Source organism: Haliotis asinina, chromosome 6 (genome assembly GCF_037392515.1).
Source record: "Haliotis asinina isolate JCU_RB_2024 chromosome 6, JCU_Hal_asi_v2, whole genome shotgun sequence".
NCBI lineage: Eukaryota > Metazoa > Mollusca > Gastropoda > Lepetellida > Haliotidae > Haliotis > Haliotis asinina.
The window spans coordinates 13,437,869-13,458,002 of record NC_090285.1 but is presented as its reverse complement, the minus strand read 5'-3'; the positions used below and the strand labels follow the sequence as shown (position 1 = coordinate 13,458,002).

Here is a 20,134-nt window from a genome sequence, read left to right as displayed (position 1 = left end):
TGAAAACAAAAGACCTTAGCAAATTACATACATTTGTTTCGTTGTAGAGTAAACTTTTCAACGGAAATGTCCAACCACAGAATGGATGAGTGCGGCAGGGGGCTTTACGAACTGGTTACTTGTAAGTAGAGGTATCTATTTACCTAGCTACTGCTACGATAGACGAGAATGTAGGACGAACACTTGGGCTACTGAAGATCAAGTCTAACCCGGACCTTCACAAGTCGACCAACAGTAAGTCGGTGAACTGATGGAGAGGGAAGAGAAGAGGCCAAGGAGTTACTTCCACATACTGATGACATGAATGGTGAAGACGACGTTTTGTGATTTATTTCCTACCAATTCTATATTTCTGTTTTCAGGAATGTCTGTGCGCGAAATACGCATTACATCCGAAAATGCACGGTAAATCTCCAGATCATCGATCATCACAACCATTGTCATCCAGGGTGGTCTTGGTATGGTTTAAGTTTCTTCCAGGGCACATTTATACACTTTGATGTAATCTTGAATGAGGCAACTGATGAATATCACAAGTGTATCAGTGAGTGAGTGATTTGAGTTTTACGCCGCACTCAGCAATATTCCAGCCATACGGCGGCGGTCTGTATATAATCGAGTCTGGATCAGACAATCCAGTGACCAAGAACATGAGCATCGATCATCGACTTTCTATTTAAAGCATTAATAAAATCAGGTGAAATCAGGCATTGCCTTTGACAATTTTTTTTTAGAAAACATACGACCTTAAACATTTCATAACTAAGTGAATCCATCTTTCACAAGGACACCATCGCTGATAAAAGGGTTATCTTTTATTTTATACGGTTGGATACAGGTTCTTGCCAAACTGAATGCTTTCTCCCTGGATGAGATTGGGGAAGAATTTTTGTAAAACCACTTAATACTAATTTAGATACTAAATGGTTTTGGTTTCGAATTATTTCCAGGATTATATAAAGCAACTTATTTTGATATATAGTGTTTTTGTCAAAGTGAGGTTGAAACAAAATCGAATTATTTCAGGAGTGCAAACAAGTTCCAGGTTTCTAACATCACTATTAAGTCTACTTTAGGAAAAGTGACCAGATATTTCTAATTTAAGAATGGACCTGCAACTTATTGTGTTTCAAAGAATATACATAAAAGAGTTCTTGAGAACCATCCTTTACTCCAGGGAAATGGATTGAAGTGATCTAAGGGTTATTCCACAGGTGTGTTCCCATACTTTTTATCTTCTGTTTTAGTGTGATTTTGGATGTTTGAAACCCAAGACTTTGATCCCCTGATAGTAGTGATCATAAAAGTTCATTGGTCTAAACAAGGTTTCATAGACTGGCACCATTCCATTCACAGCCTTGAACATAAGGGTGGGTACATTAAAATGTATATCCTCTTTCATGGGCAGCTGATGTAATGGCCATTACATAATTCAAAATTTTCATTGGAACAGACTTCTACAAATACAATAATTCTGAGCCTGTTTCCCTTCAATTATGAAAGGGTAGTGGGGTAGCCTTGTGGTTAAAGTGCCCACTCGTCACACCAAACACTCGGGTTCAATTCCCCACATGGGTACTATGTTTGATGTCCATTTCTAGTGTCCCCACCGTGATATTGCTGGACTGTTGCTAAAAGCTGTATAAAACTAAACACACTCACTCAGTTATGAAAAGAATACAAAAAAGCATATTCAAGTAGATTCAGTTTTAATCCAGTATGAAATATATACAACATTTAAAAGTACATGACAATGCAAAGAGATCCAATAAAAACTGAACGATACAATATACAATCACCTGTTTACAGTTCTGGTGAATTGAAAGTCACCTCCCTTTCCTGAAGCCTGTACAAAAATGACCTTTATTGAAATCAATTGCTTGCACATGTATCATAATAGTATCTTAACCTTTCTCGTGGACGTGTTTTTGGAACCAATTCCATATTTATAGCTGTAAATTGTGTCAGAAGCTATTTTTAGCAAACAACCATGTTGGGACTGCTCTTTTCGTCTCTGTGAAGGAGTACTCATAAATAGACATATATTTACATCTCATTACATCATGGCTTAAAATATAAATGTAAAAAATAATGATTTGAATTTGTCTTATCAATTGTAATTTTTGTCAGGAAAATCTTTCAAGTGATCTCAAAACTCATAAAGGCAGACTCCGCAGTCAGTGACTCTAATCTCCTGGTTGGGTCGCTGGTTCATGGTCTCCTGTTCCTCCATCTTGCGCAATGTCTCTGTACCTTCTATCACCTGGCTGCAACATGCAGACACCAAAATCATTAGTACATACTGGTGCCCTCAAACCTAACAATGACCAGTACGAGAAAAAGATTTCACATTAATTAATTTTGAAGACCCGGCTTCCATTCCCCACATGGATACAGAGTGTGAAACCCATTTCTGATGTCCCTCACTGTAATGTTGCTGGAATATTGCTAAAAGCTTTTATCTTGCTGGTGGTGTTGCTGAATAAGCTGCTGATGACTAGAAAACAGTTATAAACTTGATCATCATGTATACTCAGAGCAAGTACTATTATTGCCCATGTCAGTGGGTCAGTGTGCTCTCAGTTGGTGTATTCCCAACTCCCTGGGGAGTATACTAGTATTGACATGCTCTCACTCACCCAAATGCAACATATTTGGTATCCATCCATTTAGCTGGCTGGAGTGTGATGAAGAACTGGGAACCATTCGTGTGTCGATCATTGTTTGCCATGCTGACTATACCTCGCTTGTTGTGAGGGACCGAGAAGTTTTCATCTGTGCAAATTTATCGCCAACAAAGTTATGCTGCATTAAAACATTAACAAAGTCTGCATGCAACATGAAATACAAGGTCCAGAAACCTGGACTTGGTTAGACAATTGCCATAGTGACAAATTCAAAGCAACCTTTGATGAATGAACAATATTGATTCCTAAAGTTAATATCAAGGTAGCAATGATTAATTATAAATATTTTGAGGCATTTCACTATCATTGCTTGTAATCTCCATTTTAATCCTCATCTGATCATCATACTGAACTTAGCAGTCTGTAACCATGAACGAACAGGGCAAATCATGTCACTCTCCACTAATTACTAATGTTTAAGGAGAAGACCACACTCGGGGAAGCCAAATGGTTACAGTGTTCGCCCATCATGCAGAAAACACTAAATCATCTAGACAGAGGTTGCAAACAAACATGCTTGTCTGAGTGGTTTGTCGTTTATGGCAGTTCATGAGAATACACAACCATTTTGCTTGGTTCTTGTAAAAACCCCTACTGCCTCAAAATTGCAACATGAATTATCTCCCTTCTTTCTTTCCAATCTTATCATGTGTAACAATGACTTCGGCCGCTATGGAGTTAGATCAACGTGTGAAGGACAGATTTGGTATTTCATGTTTAACTGACAAGCAGAAACTAGTGCAATATAAAGTGCAGGAATCAACTGACAAGATGTTTTTGTTGATGTGACTGATGTAAGACATTTAATGGCTAGCTTGTCCTTTGTCATAAGGGGTGTTGGAGAGACCATTATCCATGTTCACATGACTGGGTTCTGTCTAGATGAAACAAGTTGCAAATTGTGCTGGAGAAGAGGTTCTAAGTTCTAGGTTCTATAGGATATGGAAATTACTGAAGCTTTGCAAATGATCACTTTTGAAACAACATCGCTTATTGCAAAACTAAATCTGATTGAAGTCAATCACGAATCCAGAACACTCGCACCATGAAAGGGTCCTATTGTACAGACGTTCGTAGGAAGATATTACAGAACTAACCTCTGTGGGAAGTTATACAAAACAGATGCCAGAGTGCAATTATACTTCAGAATTTTACCTTCAAAGACTGGCCCGTAGATAGACTCTCCTCCATTGCCTCGACCATGATAAATATCTGAAGGAAAATAGAGAAACACAAGTATGTGAATACATATCAGCACATTATTACATGGCATAAAACAAACCATGTACTGAATTTTGGCAATTGATTTTATTATAGGTCTTGGTCTGTCAAATACCTTACAGCACTTGACCCGTGAAAGGTTCCGGGGTAGAATAGGTCTTCCGCAACCCATGCTCGCCATAAAAGGCGACTATGCTTGTTGTAAGAGGCCACTAACGGGATCGAGTGCTCAGACTCGCTGACTTGGTTGACACACGTCATCGGTTCCCAATTATGCAGATCGATGCTCATGTTGTTAGTCACTGGTCCAGACTCGACTATTTACAGACCACCACCATATAGCTGGAATATTGTTGAGTGCGGCATAAAACTAAACTCACTCACTCACTTTACAGCACTTAGATAAGTAGAGCTATCAAATAAACAGCTCTTCATGTTACGACTACTCCCATGCAATACAGAACCTGTTCCAGTTGAATGCTTTCTAGTTACTCCACTGCCCAAAACCTATTAGGCAGATCATATTTGAGGATCAACAAGCAGAAAATAACACCCCATCAGTGTAAAAAGATGATGACCTTTTGCAAAGTATAACATGTTTTTTCTACCTAGTCTAAAACTGAGTTACAAATATTAACTAGGAATAACACTGTAGTCATGACTGGCTGTTGTCTCTTAGAATATGGTTGCTATGAGACCAGGTTTAAGAGATCGTTCTGCAGGAGAATGCATTTATACTTGCTGGAGTTATCTCCCTTTATTTACTTCATTGTCTGAAGCAGTTTACACAGGAGTGGGAGGAAAATCGTTCTACTGATAATCAAGTTCCAATTTAACCTGTAAAAAATATGTCTGGCATAGTAGAAAAAACACAATGTGCCCTTTTTTTGGAGACAGTCACTGACTGTGTTGAAGTAATGAGAAGTAATATTTTATTGTACATCTGTTGTAATTAAATTAGGACCTGACCATCACGTACAAAAGATTTCATCAAATTGTGCAAATAATACATTTTTTCAATTATTTAGAAATAACATTAAGTGTACATCTGTTCACGGTGGAAAATGTAGTCAGACATGAGTTACCTCCTCCTTGAATCCAACCATTGGGAACGATTCTGTGAAATAGTGAATTTTTGTAAGAGAGCTTGTAACGAGTCTCAGGTGACTCGCCCTTCTCCCCAGTGCACAAGGCCTTGAAGTTGGCACACGTTCTTGGAACATCCTCTGTGAACAGCTACAACAGGAACAATTGCGATTAGTGCAAGTAAGGCCATCACTGCTAGCATCGGCAACTGAACATCCTATAAAACAGCAAAACCAATAATAAATCCATTAACATTTTTATAAATACCTCACAAGAAAGACAAGTTTTTCATAAGTATATGCAAATTCTGGCCCCTGCAAACCATATAAATAACTTACTCTTAAGACGCTCTCGGTCAAGTGTTCATGGTCTTTATTAACACATTAGGGAAAATAATTGAAAGTACATAATGTGAGTTTGGTTTTAAGACGCTTTTAGCAATATTAGAAAAACATCAAGGCTGGCCTTGGGGACACCAGAATTGGGCTTCACATATTGTACGAATATGGAGATTCAAACCCAAGTCGTTGGTGTGACTAGTCCATGCTTTAACCACTCGGCCACCCCACTGCCCCGACTATACACAAAGGCATTTTTTACTTACTTCTATAACTAATCTTCCAGCTGGCTCCTGGCCTATCTTTATATCCATATAAACAAAGTCATGCTGAAAGGAAAAAAAATAAAATAAAATAAAACAAAAAACAACACGAAGTGTGACACAAATTTGTGAAGATGTGTTAGTAGTAACCTTATCCTGAACACCAACCTTTAAGACGATCATCATAAGAGCATCTCAATGCAGGAAAATAATTGATATAGTTCATCCAAAATAGTCAGATTTCTTTGAGTGAGTGAGGATCACCAATTAACATGAAAAAGACATATATTTTGGGAGATCATGAAAACAAAAATTATGTGGTTTGCATTAACAGGGAGGGTAGTAGAGAAAAGTACAAAGATGCGAGGAAAGTGATTCGATAATATGACAATAAATAAAAAAAACTAGGCAATTTGGGGTTGGAGCATTATTTTTTCAAAGTAATCCCCACCTGTAATCAATGACTAGTCCATCATATATTTAACGCTTGATATAAGAATTATGATATGGCTGAAAAATTGAAGATATTACTCTAAATCTTTATCTAAATGAAACAAAACTTAACAGGAGGCAGAAAATGTGTGCAATATTGAGAAAAACATAAACCAACAAAACAGTATCATGTTGCTAGTATTTACATTAGTTGAATTGAGGTGATTTTTGTAACCCTCCTCAGTGAGTGTCTGATACAGCGGAAGTGGACGGAATTCCTCAAAGCTGTAGTTGTCCTCGGCCCACAAGATGAAGTCGTCTGGTCCACCAATCAGTTGACCATTCACAAATGCTATTGCTTTGTCTTCAAATACCCACGCCTCACCCCTCAACTCCTGGAACAAATGGTTAGATTTCTTCAGTGAACAAGATGCACTAGCGAGTGATTGAGTATGGCAGTCTGAACCACATTATTTAGCTTAATGCCAACAGAGACCATGCCAAGACTTATGCCAAGCCTTCTCTCCAGTGCTAATGCCTTAAATGAAGCAAGTCTAGATTTCCTAATGTTCTGAATCTCTCGTCTACCTGGGGCTCCTTATCAGTTAAAATGGGGTTGTTTTTCACTGTAAAAATTGTATATTCTGATTCTGTGTTGCCTTATTTTTTCTCCATTTTTTTGACAAGCTATGCGATACAAACCTTGTAAAGAAACCAATGAAAAAATAAACCAACACTTGCCCTTTCATGTGATCCCTTATATTTTCCCCTTAGTATACATTCAGAGACTAAGCATTAGTCTGTGGGGACACCAGAAATGGGCCTCATGCATTGTACCCACGTGGGGAATCGAACCCGTGTCTTCAGCATGACAAGTTGACGCTTTAATCATTAGACTACCCCTCCGCCCCCATAAGACTTAACCATGATGACAGCAACATAACAGTAACATCATGGCAGCAGTCAGATTGATAATGGGTTTGTTTGTTGTTTAACTCCACTCCCATCAATATTCCAGCTCTATGGCTGCGGTCTGTAAAAATCAGATCTGGATCAGTAACTGAAATCATGAGCATCGATCAGCTGAACCTGGAAACAATGACATTCAGCAACTAAGCCAATCCTGCCAGTCACCTCTTACGACAAACATAGGCTGCTGAAGATGGCTCCTTTCATGAAGCAACCTTTATATAGGGTTAACTTTAACTTCCATTCTTTAACATTTACCTTAGTGGTTTATGATCACCTTAGTGCTTTGTGAAAGGGTCCAGTTCTACCCTGGACATTTATGTGTTGGTGAAGGGGGAAAGACTCAGGTGCAAATCGTACAAGCCGTTCATGTACTTAAAACCCAAAAGCATGAGTCCATACATGCTGATAATCTCACCAATTTAGCAACTTTTAACATTTTAATATCCTATGTTCACAACTTTACTCATAGTTTAGAAAGCTACATTTAATATCACAACCTGAGTGTAGCATTGAACCACATTCTGATGTTATCATTTTTTCTTCAATAAAAGAAACATATAAATCAGCATAATTTTTCCTCATGAAATTGCTTTCACTTTAAAAAATATTCATCAAAACTATATTCACACTTTACCTTTTTCTTTTCGCTAATGAAAATATCCCAGTCAAATTCCACCATGCCATAAATAACTGGTGCCTCAAACAGCTGTGAATCCTTCTCGTACAAATCCTGGAAAGTAACAAAATGGAAATAAATCATACATACATTAATATTAGGATTATTTTGATGGGTTTGGGGGTTGAGGACCTAATCAAATATGGTTGGTAGGTGACCAGTGTAGAGCATGTGTACTGATATCACTTTCTTGCTGTTTTAAATAATTATGACACCATTTAGCCAGTTAAACTCAAGGTTTCCAATCCTTCCAAAACATGCACCAGTGTTAAAATATTGTACAAACGGAGGGTAAGAGTTCCTTTTCCCCCATCACAAATAATATTCATAAATTGATACATAACAGAATTACTAACAAAACCTAGCACAACAATTACCACAGGACCCACAAAAATAACTAAAGATTCCTTAAATTATGTACAATATGTAGGGTTTAATTACTTAGAGTTACCTCTGTTAATATGTGGAAGAAAGAATATGGGGAACGGAAGGAACTCAGAGCTCCAGATAAGCCAGGTATTTGCGTAAAATACACTATAGAAAAGTTGAAATATGCAAGAAAATGATGCCAGTGTATAGAAAAACACTTAACATCTATGTTTATCTTATGTCACAATAACATGCGTATTTACCCAATACATCAAAATCATGATGCATATCGTATCAGTTCAAGCTAGGTATGAAAAAAGGGGTGAATTTCAACCAACAATTTTATCGTTGAGACCTTGTGCACTGAACATATGGAGCTCAAAAATCCACTTAAGTTCTGTGGAGTGTCGGAGTTTAGTGGTGACATGGTGATTCCTTTATTTTGATGGTCTATCGTAATTCACTCTTGTGGTGATTTCGGAGATTGAATTGGTGAGCAACGGGTTTGTCTCTCTTGTTTGGCCAACCCCTCCACAGTATATATATACCCCCAGTCACTGCTAGCTACTCCGTCTGATGAGTCCAACTCGGATGAAACCAGTCACCTTAGTGCTAGCATAACAGCCCCTCCTCGCCCACTCTGGTCTCTATCTTTTCTTCAGTTCAAGCTAATCAAACTTAAAGTTTTTGCCTCTCTAAATACTCATGATTAAAAAAATCTTGAATAATTCTAAATGCATTTACAATGTGCAGCAGAAATTGATGTCTATTGACCCTTCATTCCTTGGCCCATCTTTGACGGGCAAACAATTAAACAGCTGTTTTCTTTCTGTAAACAAATGGATAACTGTGAGCAAGTGTGATCGAAAGCTTCCACATTCTTTAAGGAAAATATCTAAGTTTTCATGCCTTACAAACAGAAAATAACTTCACTAAAGGATTGGTATGTGCAATAATAGGCAAGTAGACTAGTGTATATCAGTTGCCATTGATATTTTAAATGAACTTGTAACATTAGCTATTCGAAGCTTGGAAGCCAAACAACACGATGGGAGCAAGGTTTTGATAACAAACTAACTGATAGAGTAAAGACATGGTTGTTATATCATCTAGCCATCTTGGTATCTTATTTAGCACCAATACAGACGTAGAATAGGGCACACAATATTTCTCATAGCACATGTGGATAAAGCTGTATTAGCTATAATGTGGCATTGTTGGGTGACCAGTATGATTTCATTCACTGAGCAAAACAGTGTTGCACCAGTTATACTTATTTGAAATGAATATCCAGATTTTGAAAAGATGGTGGGTATCTAAAACTATAGACACCCACTTAAAACTGGAAATACCCACTTTGTTTCAAAGCTGAAGTATGGGTATCATATCCCAGTGTTAGGGATGAAGATTTTTATGGATATCAACTTCTTTATATGAGAACACAACGTTTCAGAGTTGTGTTCTCATATAAAGAAGTTGATATCCATAAAAATCTTCATAACCTAATGAAGGAGTAAGCATTAACTCCAAAACGTTCGGATACGGAGAGTGAAGCGCCGGATTACTGAATCAACAGGTAATGAGTTTACATAGTAAACAAGATTGGTTACAGCTAGCTATTGTTCGGATATCGCGGGAATCGGATTGTCGGGGTCCGGACTAACGCGGCCTGACTGTATTTCACTTCTAAATGCCCTTCAAAGACAAGTGTCAGGGGTTTTCAACGGTATAAGACAAAAACATAATTTTTATCTTTAATATCATTTTAAGTTTTGATTTTGCTAATCTTGGGTGAGAAAGGTATATTCACAAAAAAGTATCATGTGTTTCCAACAAAAATAGCGTTTAAAACATTGTATTGGCGAAACTGTGGGTATTTTTGCATGTGTTTTCGACAGTGAGCCATACTTTTCCCTCCGCACTGCGAGAGAGTGTTTTGATCACGTGGCTTCCTGTTTCATACATAACCTGTCACTAGCAGATGACTGATCTTGTTGAATTTTGCTCGCTATTTTTTGTTATTTTGTTATACAGACAATTGATTTTGCATCTGAAGTGGTATTAATGATCGAGGGTAAATAATTAAAAAATATTGTTGTTTATTTGCTCTTTACATAACTTAATTTCATGATTTCAGTTACCAGTAAAACGTCTCACGATGAAACTGTTTGTGCACTCCGATCGCGCACGTACTTCCTCGATATAGCGCTAGCAATGCAATCGTCGAAATAACCAGAACGTCGAATTCGGCTCGTTTTGGGAAGCTAGCTGGTGATATTATGGGGGAGCTCTTTCTACAAATGCAGACATGAACGTAATTTATAGTTTTCTAAATGCACAGCAGCTGAAATATATCAAGTTCAAGTGAAAACAAATGAAATGATTAGACATCGGTTGCTTGATTGCCACTTCAGAATATTTATAAACTGTCACAGTGTAAGAAGCGTTGGACGGAACGTTTCTGTTATGATTCTAATTAAGTCCTTGTTGATTCGCATATATTTATTCTAAAACTATATTCAAAGTAGTGATCAAGATTTTATATTTAAATGATACACATTTACAAACCTCTGCACAACATTTTGCTCTAACAAAATTGATATCATTCAGGAGACCAAACACTTCGATCCTCATTGCTTCGCCGGACGCCATGATTGTTGTTGTCCTTAGAAACAATGGGCGGACAACTCTGAATTCCTCGTGTAAGCACCTTCACAACTTCCTGTTAGGTCGTGTGAACAAGCGCACATAAAATATCATATCTATACTTTTTCACTTTTTCAGTCGGTAGTTTCCCGACTTTCAAGCACAGGGAATGGATGACTTAATGAGAGTTAATGAATTTAGTTTTACACCGCTTTTAGAAATATTCCAGCAATATCACTGCAGTTGACACCAGGAATGGACTTCACAGATTGTACCCATGTGTGGAATCGAACCCTGACGAGCGAATAATTTTAAACATTAGGCGACTCCGGAGCCTTTCAAACACAAACAAAACTAAACATCCATATATCTTGTGGGGAAAAAAGTAAACAGACAGTAAGGATTATGAATTGGCCGTCTGTACGTTAGTAGACGTTATCACCCGTTCATCCTAGCCAGATCGTTTCCAGAAACCATTTGTAGAGCTCGAAAGCCAGCCATTGATCGTAACGTTTTTGGTTCTTTAATTTGTCACATGCGCTTTGTTGTGGGCTTCATCTCATCGGGCGGCTTTTCTTCCATTAAAGGGGCACACGATAAGTTGGCCTCACTCACTCACTCACTCACTCACCCACCCACCCACCCACCCAACCAACCAACCAACCAATCGATCGATCAATCAACCAATCAACCAATCAACCGATCACTCACTCACTCAACAGCCAACATTTAAAGCATACTCGTACTATCCAGCAATTTATTTTGGAACGTAAGACATTTGTCAGGTGCGCTTCTGTACAGGTGATACATCAAAGCCCCCCTTATCAGCTATATGAGATGGTATTACCCGTCTGTTGTGTGGCCACCACTCGGGTTAAACAGGGATCAGCAGCGGATCTATACGTGAATCATGTTGGTAAACATTTACTCACGTCATAACCAGCATTCCCCGATGTTCAAAAGTTGAAACAAAAAGTTAGTCCGAAATGTGTAGGTAAAGGAATTCGGTGTAAACCAATAACCAACTAAGAATTGAAACATTACAAATCAATATGGCATCGTAAAATCGCTACAAATCAAAACAAAAGAATTACATTAGGGCTCTAAAACTGAGAGGCGTACATATTCACTGGCAGCATAAACACAGTGATAATACAGTATAAAATCAGTGGTTTTAGCAATAAAGATCGTGATCTAGCTGCAATATTGATCAGGTTACCATAATGAAAGGGTGGGAGGTGATGATAATGCTTTTATCGGAGGTGGGTGGATGGATAGGGTGTCACTCATTTTGTTATAGATTTTGTACATGACAAGTAGGAGAGGGGTTTGGGGTTTGGGGTTGGGGATTTACTTTTTACTTTCTTACTTTGTACATGCAAACGAGCGAGTTTATACTACTAGCGGGCTAGGTGAGTTTTACGCCGCACTCAGCAATATTCCAGCTATATGACGGCCATACATACACTTATGCATTAAGATCACCATCATCATCACCACTCCCCCCTCCCTCACCTCCAAATCATCTATCTATTCTTCCACTGACATCATCTTTACAACCTTCCACCAGTCCATTCAATCATTCTTCTGTTCGTGAAACCACCCACCGACATATCGATATATCCATTCACTCACTTTAATACCTATCCATTCGTTCATCAATCCACCTTTTTACTAATTTATCAATACATCAGTTGCTCTATTGACCAATCGACCCTTGAGGGTCCGGGGTAGAATAGGCCTTCAGCAACCCATGCTTGCCATAAAAGGCGACTATGCTTGTCGTAAGAGGTGACCAACGGGATCAGGTGGCCAGACTCTCTGACTTGGTTGACACAGGTCATTAGTTCCGAGTTGTGCAGATCGATGCTCATGCTGTTGACCACTGGATTGTCTGGTCCAGACTCGATTATATAGAGACCACCGCCATATAACCGGTCCACTGCTGAGTGCGGCGTAAAACCAAACTCACTCACTCACTCACTCACTCTATGCCCAATGCTTTCAGTCATTCATTCAGTCACCAAACCCAGCTGAATTCAATCTGTTCATCCATACACCCACTCACTCACCTATCTAGCCATCAAACCTTTACCCGTCTAGTCATTAATCCATTCATCTATCCATTTACCCACTCGCATGCTCACTCACTCATTCACTCACTCATGTATCCGCAAAGTCTATATTCTATATTCCGCAAGGGACCTATCTATTCATCCACCCATTCATTCACTTATTCATTCATATTATCCATCAAACCATCTATCGAAATAAAGCTATTCACCATTCAGCCTTTCACCCATTTATCTATCCGCCAATACCTTCACCATCATCGACCCAATTACCGAATTTATCTCAACACCCACCCAGTCCATCTAGCCACCAGCTGATCCATTACATTGTACATCACTATTTTCCGGTATATTCCAGTCATCCCAAAAGACAAAAAAGTAGCTTTCTACCATGGACCTTGATATTCGAAGCTCTCTTAGTGCCAAGATAGTCGCTAGATAATGTTATTGTACGGCACAGGGCCTAGTTTTTCGAAGATGTCGTAGCGATAAGACATTCGTACGGTAATGTTACTGTATGACGCTGACTTAGCGCTAGTACTGATATTGTCATAATAAGCGGCAATCTTCAGCCCGAGTAAAGGGTGCATATCCCGTTCTGTGCTCACGTATCCAATTACATAGGAGTAATTTCTAACTTTTATGGAAACAAATAACACATGAGCCAAATCGGACACCCAGAAACAAAACTTCTCTTGAACCCAAGTTTGCAATGCCCTGAAACTCCTCGATCCAGGTCTCTCATAAAATCTCTAAAGACCTAGAGTAAATGACACTCATAATTTCTTTCCTTCAGAAGACCACGACACAAGATTCCTACATCACAGAAACCTGAATGCAAGACCCCACAGACGTTGACACCCCCAGACCATCTAACCCCAGGTCCTCCACGATGTTCACAGAGCTCTAACACCAGGAGCTCTACGTTGTACTCAGAGCTCTGACTTAAGTGCCTCCAAGTTGTAAACAGAAATCTGGCCCTAAGACCCCCAGGTTGTACACAGAGCTCTGACTTAAGGGCCTCCATGTCGTACACAGAGATCTAACTTAAGTGCCTCCAAGTTGTAAATAGAGATCTGGCCCTAGGACCCTCAGGTTGTACACAGAGCTCTGACTTAAGGGCCTCCATGTCGTACACAGAGATCTAACTTAAGTGCCTCCAAGTTGTAAACAGAGATCTGGCCCTAGGACCCCCAGGTTGTACACAGAGCTCTGACTTAAGGGCCTCCATGTCGTACACAGAGATCTAACTTAAGTGCCTCCAAGTTGTAAATAGAGATCTGGCCCTAGGACCCTCAGGTTGTACACAGAGCTCTGACTTAAGGGCCTCCATGTCGTACACAGAGATCTAACTTAAGTGCCTCCAAGTTGTAAATAGAGATCTGGCCCTAGGACCCTCAGGTTGTACACAGAGCTCTGACTTAAGGGCCTCCATGTCGTACACAGAGATCTAACTTAAGTGCCTCCAAGTTGTAAACAGAGATCTGGCCCTAGGACCCTCAGGTTGTACACAGAGCTCTGACTTAAGGGCCTCCATGTCGTACACAGAGATCTAACTTAAGTGCCTCCAAGTTGTAAACAGAGATCTGGCCCTAGGACCCCCAGGTTGTACACAGAGCTCTGACTTAAGGGCCTCCATGTCGTACACAGAGATCTAACTTAAGTGCCTCCAAGTTGTAAATAGAGATCTGGCCCTAGGACCCTCAGGTTGTACACAGAGCTCTGACTTAAGGGCCTCCATGTCGTACACAGAGATCTAACTTAAGTGCCTCCAAGTTGTAAACAGAGATCTGGCCCTAGGACCCTCAGGTTGTACACAGAGCTCTGACTTAAGGGCCTCCATGTCGTACACAGAGATCTAACTTAAGTGCCTCCAAGTTGTAAATAGAGATCTGGCCCTAGGACCCTCAGGTTGTACACAGAGCTCTGACTTAAGGGCCTCCATGTCGTACACAGAGATCTAACTTAAGTGCCTCCAAGTTGTAAACAGAGATCTGGCCCTAAGACCCCCATGTTGTACACACACATCTAACCTCAGGACCTCCATGTTCTACACAGATGTCTAACCCCAGGACCTCCATGTTGTACACTAAGATCTAACCCTAGGACTTTCATGTTGTACACGGAGCTCTAACTGCAGGACCCCCATGTTCTACACAGGGATCTCACACCAGGACGTAAACGTTGTACAGAGAGTTCTGACCCTCAGACCCATGCTGTACACAGAGCTTTAACCCCTGAACCTCCACGTTGTACACAAAGACCTAACCCTAGGATCTCCAAGATGTACACAGAGATTTAATCCCAGGACCTCCATACTGTACACAGAGATCTAACTTAACGACCTCCACGTTGTACATAGAGATCTAACCCTAGGGATTCCATGTTGTACACGGAGCTCTAAATGCAGGACCTCCATGTTCTACATGTTGAACATGTTGAGACCCAGCCCTAGGACCTCCATGTTAAACACAGAGATTTAATCCCAGGACCTCCACGTTGTACACAGAGCTCTGACTTAAGCGCCTCCAAGTTGTACACGGAGATCTGGCCCTAGGATCCCACCGTTGTGCACAGAGATCTAACCCTAGGACCTCCACGTAGTACTCAAAGATCTAATCCAAGGGCATCCAAAACCAAATGGCCTTCATGTTGTACACAAAGCTCTAACTTAAGGACCTCCATGTTGTACACAGAGATCTAACTGCAGGACCTCCATGTTATACACAGAGACGTAACCCCAGTCTCTCCATGTTGAACACAGAGATCTAACCCCAGGACCCCCACGTTGCACGTTAAGATCTAACCCTTAACCCCAGGACCTCCATGTTGTACGCAGAGATCTAAATCCAGGACCTGCGCGTTGTACACACAGCTCTAACCCCAAGATCTCCATGTTGAAGACAGAGCCCCAACCCTAGGACCTCCATGTTATACACAGAGATTTAATCCCAGGACCTGCGCGTTGTACACAGAGATCTGAATCGAGGACATGTACACAACTTGGAACTCCCATGCTTAAGCAAGAACTACATATAACCCAAAAGTGCCCACGAATTGGGTTCCTGAGCCCAGTTTTGTACAAAATCTACTGAAGGATAAAAACAATGATAAAAAGACCCGAAAGTGCTCTCTTCCACTAGTTTTTTCTTGAACTATATATATATTCCTTGGGTAAGAAATTTGCATCAACTCAATAACATTGTCACCAGGTCAGAGAGGGCGCTAGCAATGGTTTTCCAACTGGTGTTAATTTGTTATAACAGAGGAAGCCTCGGGATTAAACACAGCAGGCGTTGTATTGATTCCCACTGAGTTCTAATAGAGTTGTTCTTTATTTGACGCTAAGTGCATTAACCGTCCTTCCTCGTTTACCCTTGAATGTTTGAAACTCGTAAAGATAACGAACATCAATCACATATATATTGTTCAGTTCAACTGACCCGTTCTATTCACACAATGAACTGCGTGGGGGGCGTGACAGAGATTGTTCATCCGCTGGACTCACCCCTGAAGTCCTGATAAGAAATAAGCACGATATAGACAACGTTTGAAGTGCGTTGACAGTATGAAGTCTGAGGTGATATATTGTCTGGTAATGAAATAAACATGCAATATACACCACAGGAACACGGACAGTAGCTTATTTCGATTGAAACAGACATAACACAGTTTGTCCAGAACAAGTAGGGACACCATTCTGTTGTTGAAATTAGAACAAGTCTGTGACGTCATTCTATTGTTTGAGTGGACAGTTACTGTTGGCTTTCTCTGCCCTCTCTGCATGAAGCTTCGTGCGGGCTGATCTTTTTACAATGCGTTGTAAACCCCGTGTGATGTTTTGCTTGAATTGAGTATGGATGTGTTTTGACAATGTGAATGTCCTCGTAACTCTCAACCAAATATTGATACAGTTTTAAAAAATATTTTCAAACCATAAATTTACTTGTGTTTGGTTGGTTTGCTTTTCACACCCCGTCCAGTGAACTTTATTCTACTATACTCCATGCATATCTACTCTGTTTGGATATGCTCGCACACACGTACCAAGTTCTTACCCACTCGATTCTGTTTGTTCAGTCTTATAACACAAGTGTGGTTGGCCTTGATGTTCGACATTTCTCAACCATGTCTCCTATGATGATATAAAGAAAAAGAATATTCACCGGATCGTCTGGTCCACACTCGAATATTGTCAGACCGCATCAACATAAATTAACTGGGATAATGGTTTCGTGGTCATGCAATACACACATATAGATACTTAACCTGTCCTAACGCCATAACCGTCATGCACATTATTTCTTTATGAATTTTGTATTCGACTGATTTTGAGTTGGAACAACGCCGTTTGTCGGAGGTTTCAACTGACAGACTATCTCCTGGCCGTTTAAAGGTTTTAGATATTTCATTTACATTGACATCACTGTGATTTAGATTTAAAAAAAATACATGTCTATATTCCCTTATAAACCCATATATCCCGTACGATACATATCATCCTATCTGTTACACGTGCGTAGATCGGAAGATCATACTGTTAATCACTTGCTGGTCCGGTCCAGATTGAAATATAGTCGGAATATTGCTGACTGCATCATCACATTAAACAACAAACAAAGCAATGAAATTAAGAAGATATCCCAGCTTTCCAACTCATAAAACTACCAACCGATATTGTGATATTTTGGTGTTCTGAACAATTCAACAAATCTCGTTAACCTGATCGGTGTATAAAATTACCATATTTTACCAAAAGCAATATCATAGGTTACTTAATTCCTAACTACTGCTTGTATATGAGGCAAACATTGCAAAACCCCAGTCATGAAACCATTCACTACGCCCCACTTTCTTTACTGCTCTCTGATTGTATCACCAGTTTCTGGAGAGTTCTATAACATAATTGCCTCTCGAGGCACATTATACAGACTCAGGTAAAGAGTACATTTTGACTCAGTTTACATATGATTGCCGTAAATTGTCCCACCCCCCGCTGAGACCTGCCTTAACAATAAAAATCAATATCGCGTTTATCGAAATAGATTCTGCTGAACGCCGATTAGCCGTATACAGTCAAACGGCCGTTACTTTACCATTAACGTTTAAAAAAGTAAAGGAAGACCATTAAACACATAGCATAAATTAAAAACCACCTCTGTGCGATTCTGAGCCATTAGTGTATAGAAAGGATTTTGGAGAAAACGTGGTGTGGCGATGCATTTTGAGCCAAATTATCACTGATGAAATTTGAGGTTAATCGGATTAAGTGGAACCAATTTTCGCACTGTCGCAGGTGACAGACAAACATATCCACAAACAGACCGCACCATGCAGTACCTTTCACACGTTATCGCATGATTATGGATTGTTATAGGTCTTTCAAATACCTTCTAACCTATGAAGATCTGGGTTAGAATAGGTCTCTCGCAACACATGCTTGTTTTAACAGGCGACTTAACAGGAACGGGTGGTCAGATTCACAGATTCTATCCCAATATTGGGTAGACGAAAGTTCATGATGTTGATCAGTGGATTATCTGGTCCACACTAGATTATTTACAGAGAACCATCATATGGCTGGAACACAGCTGAGAGTCGTTGAACTACACACAACAGAAAATGAAATGCGACCACGAAGATGTCTTTGGCTGAGTGATAGAACTGTTTATGCCCGCACTTCGTGGATACCGTCTCTTCTAAACTGGTTCTATAGCAGGTTTATTTCAGCGCTACAACTGCCCAGTAACAGGTTGTATAACAGGTTGTATTTTACTCTGTTACGACACATATATGTTTTTATTGCTTGACTATTTTACAGTTCATGCAGCTTTTCGGGGACCTGCACAATATCGACGAAATGAAAGCTGGTTGATGTTGCTCAGATTGTGAGCATTACAGGTGGCAGTTTGTTTACACTTGGTTTATACTTATTTCACTCTTGGTTGAAAAATGGGTTACAATTGGCTGACATTTTGTTTACACTCGACTTGCACTCAGTTCACACATGGTTTACACTGAGTTTACACTTGGCTTAGGCTTGGTTTACATGGTGTACACTTGTTCTACACGTGTAATGCACATCTATACATTTTTTGCCTTCCTGTGTGTTCATCAATAATCGCACCGTCAGCGTCATCGTTTACGCCATCATTTCCATCACACTCTATCATCAGCCGCGTCTTTATGTCCATTTTCTGATTCTTCGGCAAGAAATCCATTAACTGCTTACAACTTTCTCCTCTGTGCCACTATCAGCAACTTTTTTTTCCTCCATACCCGTGAAGATCCGGGTTACAATTGATCTTTAGCAACCCATGTTTGTTGTAAATGGCGGTTAGCAGGATCGAGTGGTCAGATTCGCTGACTTCGTTGGCACATGCGTAAATTGAGGCTCACGCTACTGATCACTGGATTGTCTGGCCCAGACTTGATTATTTACAAACCGCCACCATTTTAATGGGACATTGCTGAGTGTGACGTGTGTGCTCTGATGACTTCCTGTTATCAAATATGGTCTTAGAATTGCCGTGTCTTTTCTTACTATTTCAACAGCTGATCACATGTCCATTTACTTCAAGCCCAGGAATCTGTGTATACGTCTACAGTCAAGGTGTTCATGACACAACTATAAAGTTGTTTAAATTTCAATAATGTTTGTTGTGGTATTCCTGTCATCTCCACGCGTCCATTTAATGATCACACTGTCAACCCGTGTGGTAACGATGATTGTTGTCACTGACTTTACAAGATGCATACATTTGACTATCTACACCAACCCCTTGCTGATTTCGGAAAATTTAAGAAGCCATGCAGAAAGCATTAATATCTTACTCCCAGGTCTGAATGTGCATGAAAATAATTATAATCCAAAACAAACTACATTATCGATTGCTTGCTTGAGGATGATTTGAGTCGGGGTCAAGTCGCATAAACCTGGCTGTTTCATACTAACAGTGCGAGCAGTCATGGATAGATGTTGTGTAATAGATTCGATTTTACGTCGCAGCATCCTCATTGCAAATACATAAAATCAGCCAAAGGCTCTCCCAGGCTGTTATACTCAATAACCCGTCACAGTTATGCACACAAGAAGAAGCCAAACATACCTCAAACAATTAATCAGAAATCGATCTCCAGTTCGCAATTACCGTGGAGACTGTAAGTTAACACCAGCGATTCATATCCATCCCAGTCGATCAGATCAATATATGAAAATTGAGAAATAGGCAACAGATATCGATATGAATGCTGATCATGCGATCTATTTATACACTATCTCAGTTAGGCGGAACCCACTCCAAACTGCCTTCCTGGCTGGAAACGTTTGAGAGGGTATCTAAGCGTTGGGCAGAGCTTTCAGGGGATCGTA

The 20,134-nt window shown here is 39.9% G+C and overlaps 1 protein-coding gene across 2 annotated transcripts; it reads right to left on the bottom strand.

Moving 5' to 3' along the window:
- Nucleotides 1-1,692: 1,692 nt before the first annotated feature.
- On the bottom strand, nucleotides 1,693-10,715 carry LOC137286948 (probable inactive peptidyl-prolyl cis-trans isomerase-like 6). 2 transcript variants are annotated; one of them, XM_067818992.1, is made up of 8 exons: nucleotides 10,613-10,715; nucleotides 7,634-7,729; nucleotides 6,234-6,422; nucleotides 5,599-5,661; nucleotides 4,994-5,144; nucleotides 3,843-3,899; nucleotides 2,640-2,775; nucleotides 1,693-2,267 (listed from the first exon to the last, which is right to left on the bottom strand). In XM_067818992.1, the coding sequence occupies exons 1-8, from the start codon at nucleotides 10,694-10,696 to the stop codon at nucleotides 2,150-2,152; spliced, it is 894 nt and encodes a 297-aa protein (XP_067675093.1). In that variant the 5' UTR covers nucleotides 10,697-10,715; the 3' UTR covers nucleotides 1,693-2,149. The 2 variants fall into 2 exon arrangements, with proteins under 2 accessions (XP_067675093.1, XP_067675094.1); XM_067818993.1 differs by having other exon boundaries at nucleotides 2,197-2,263; nucleotides 10,613-10,696.
- Between the last annotated feature and the right edge of the window lie 9,419 nt (nucleotides 10,716-20,134).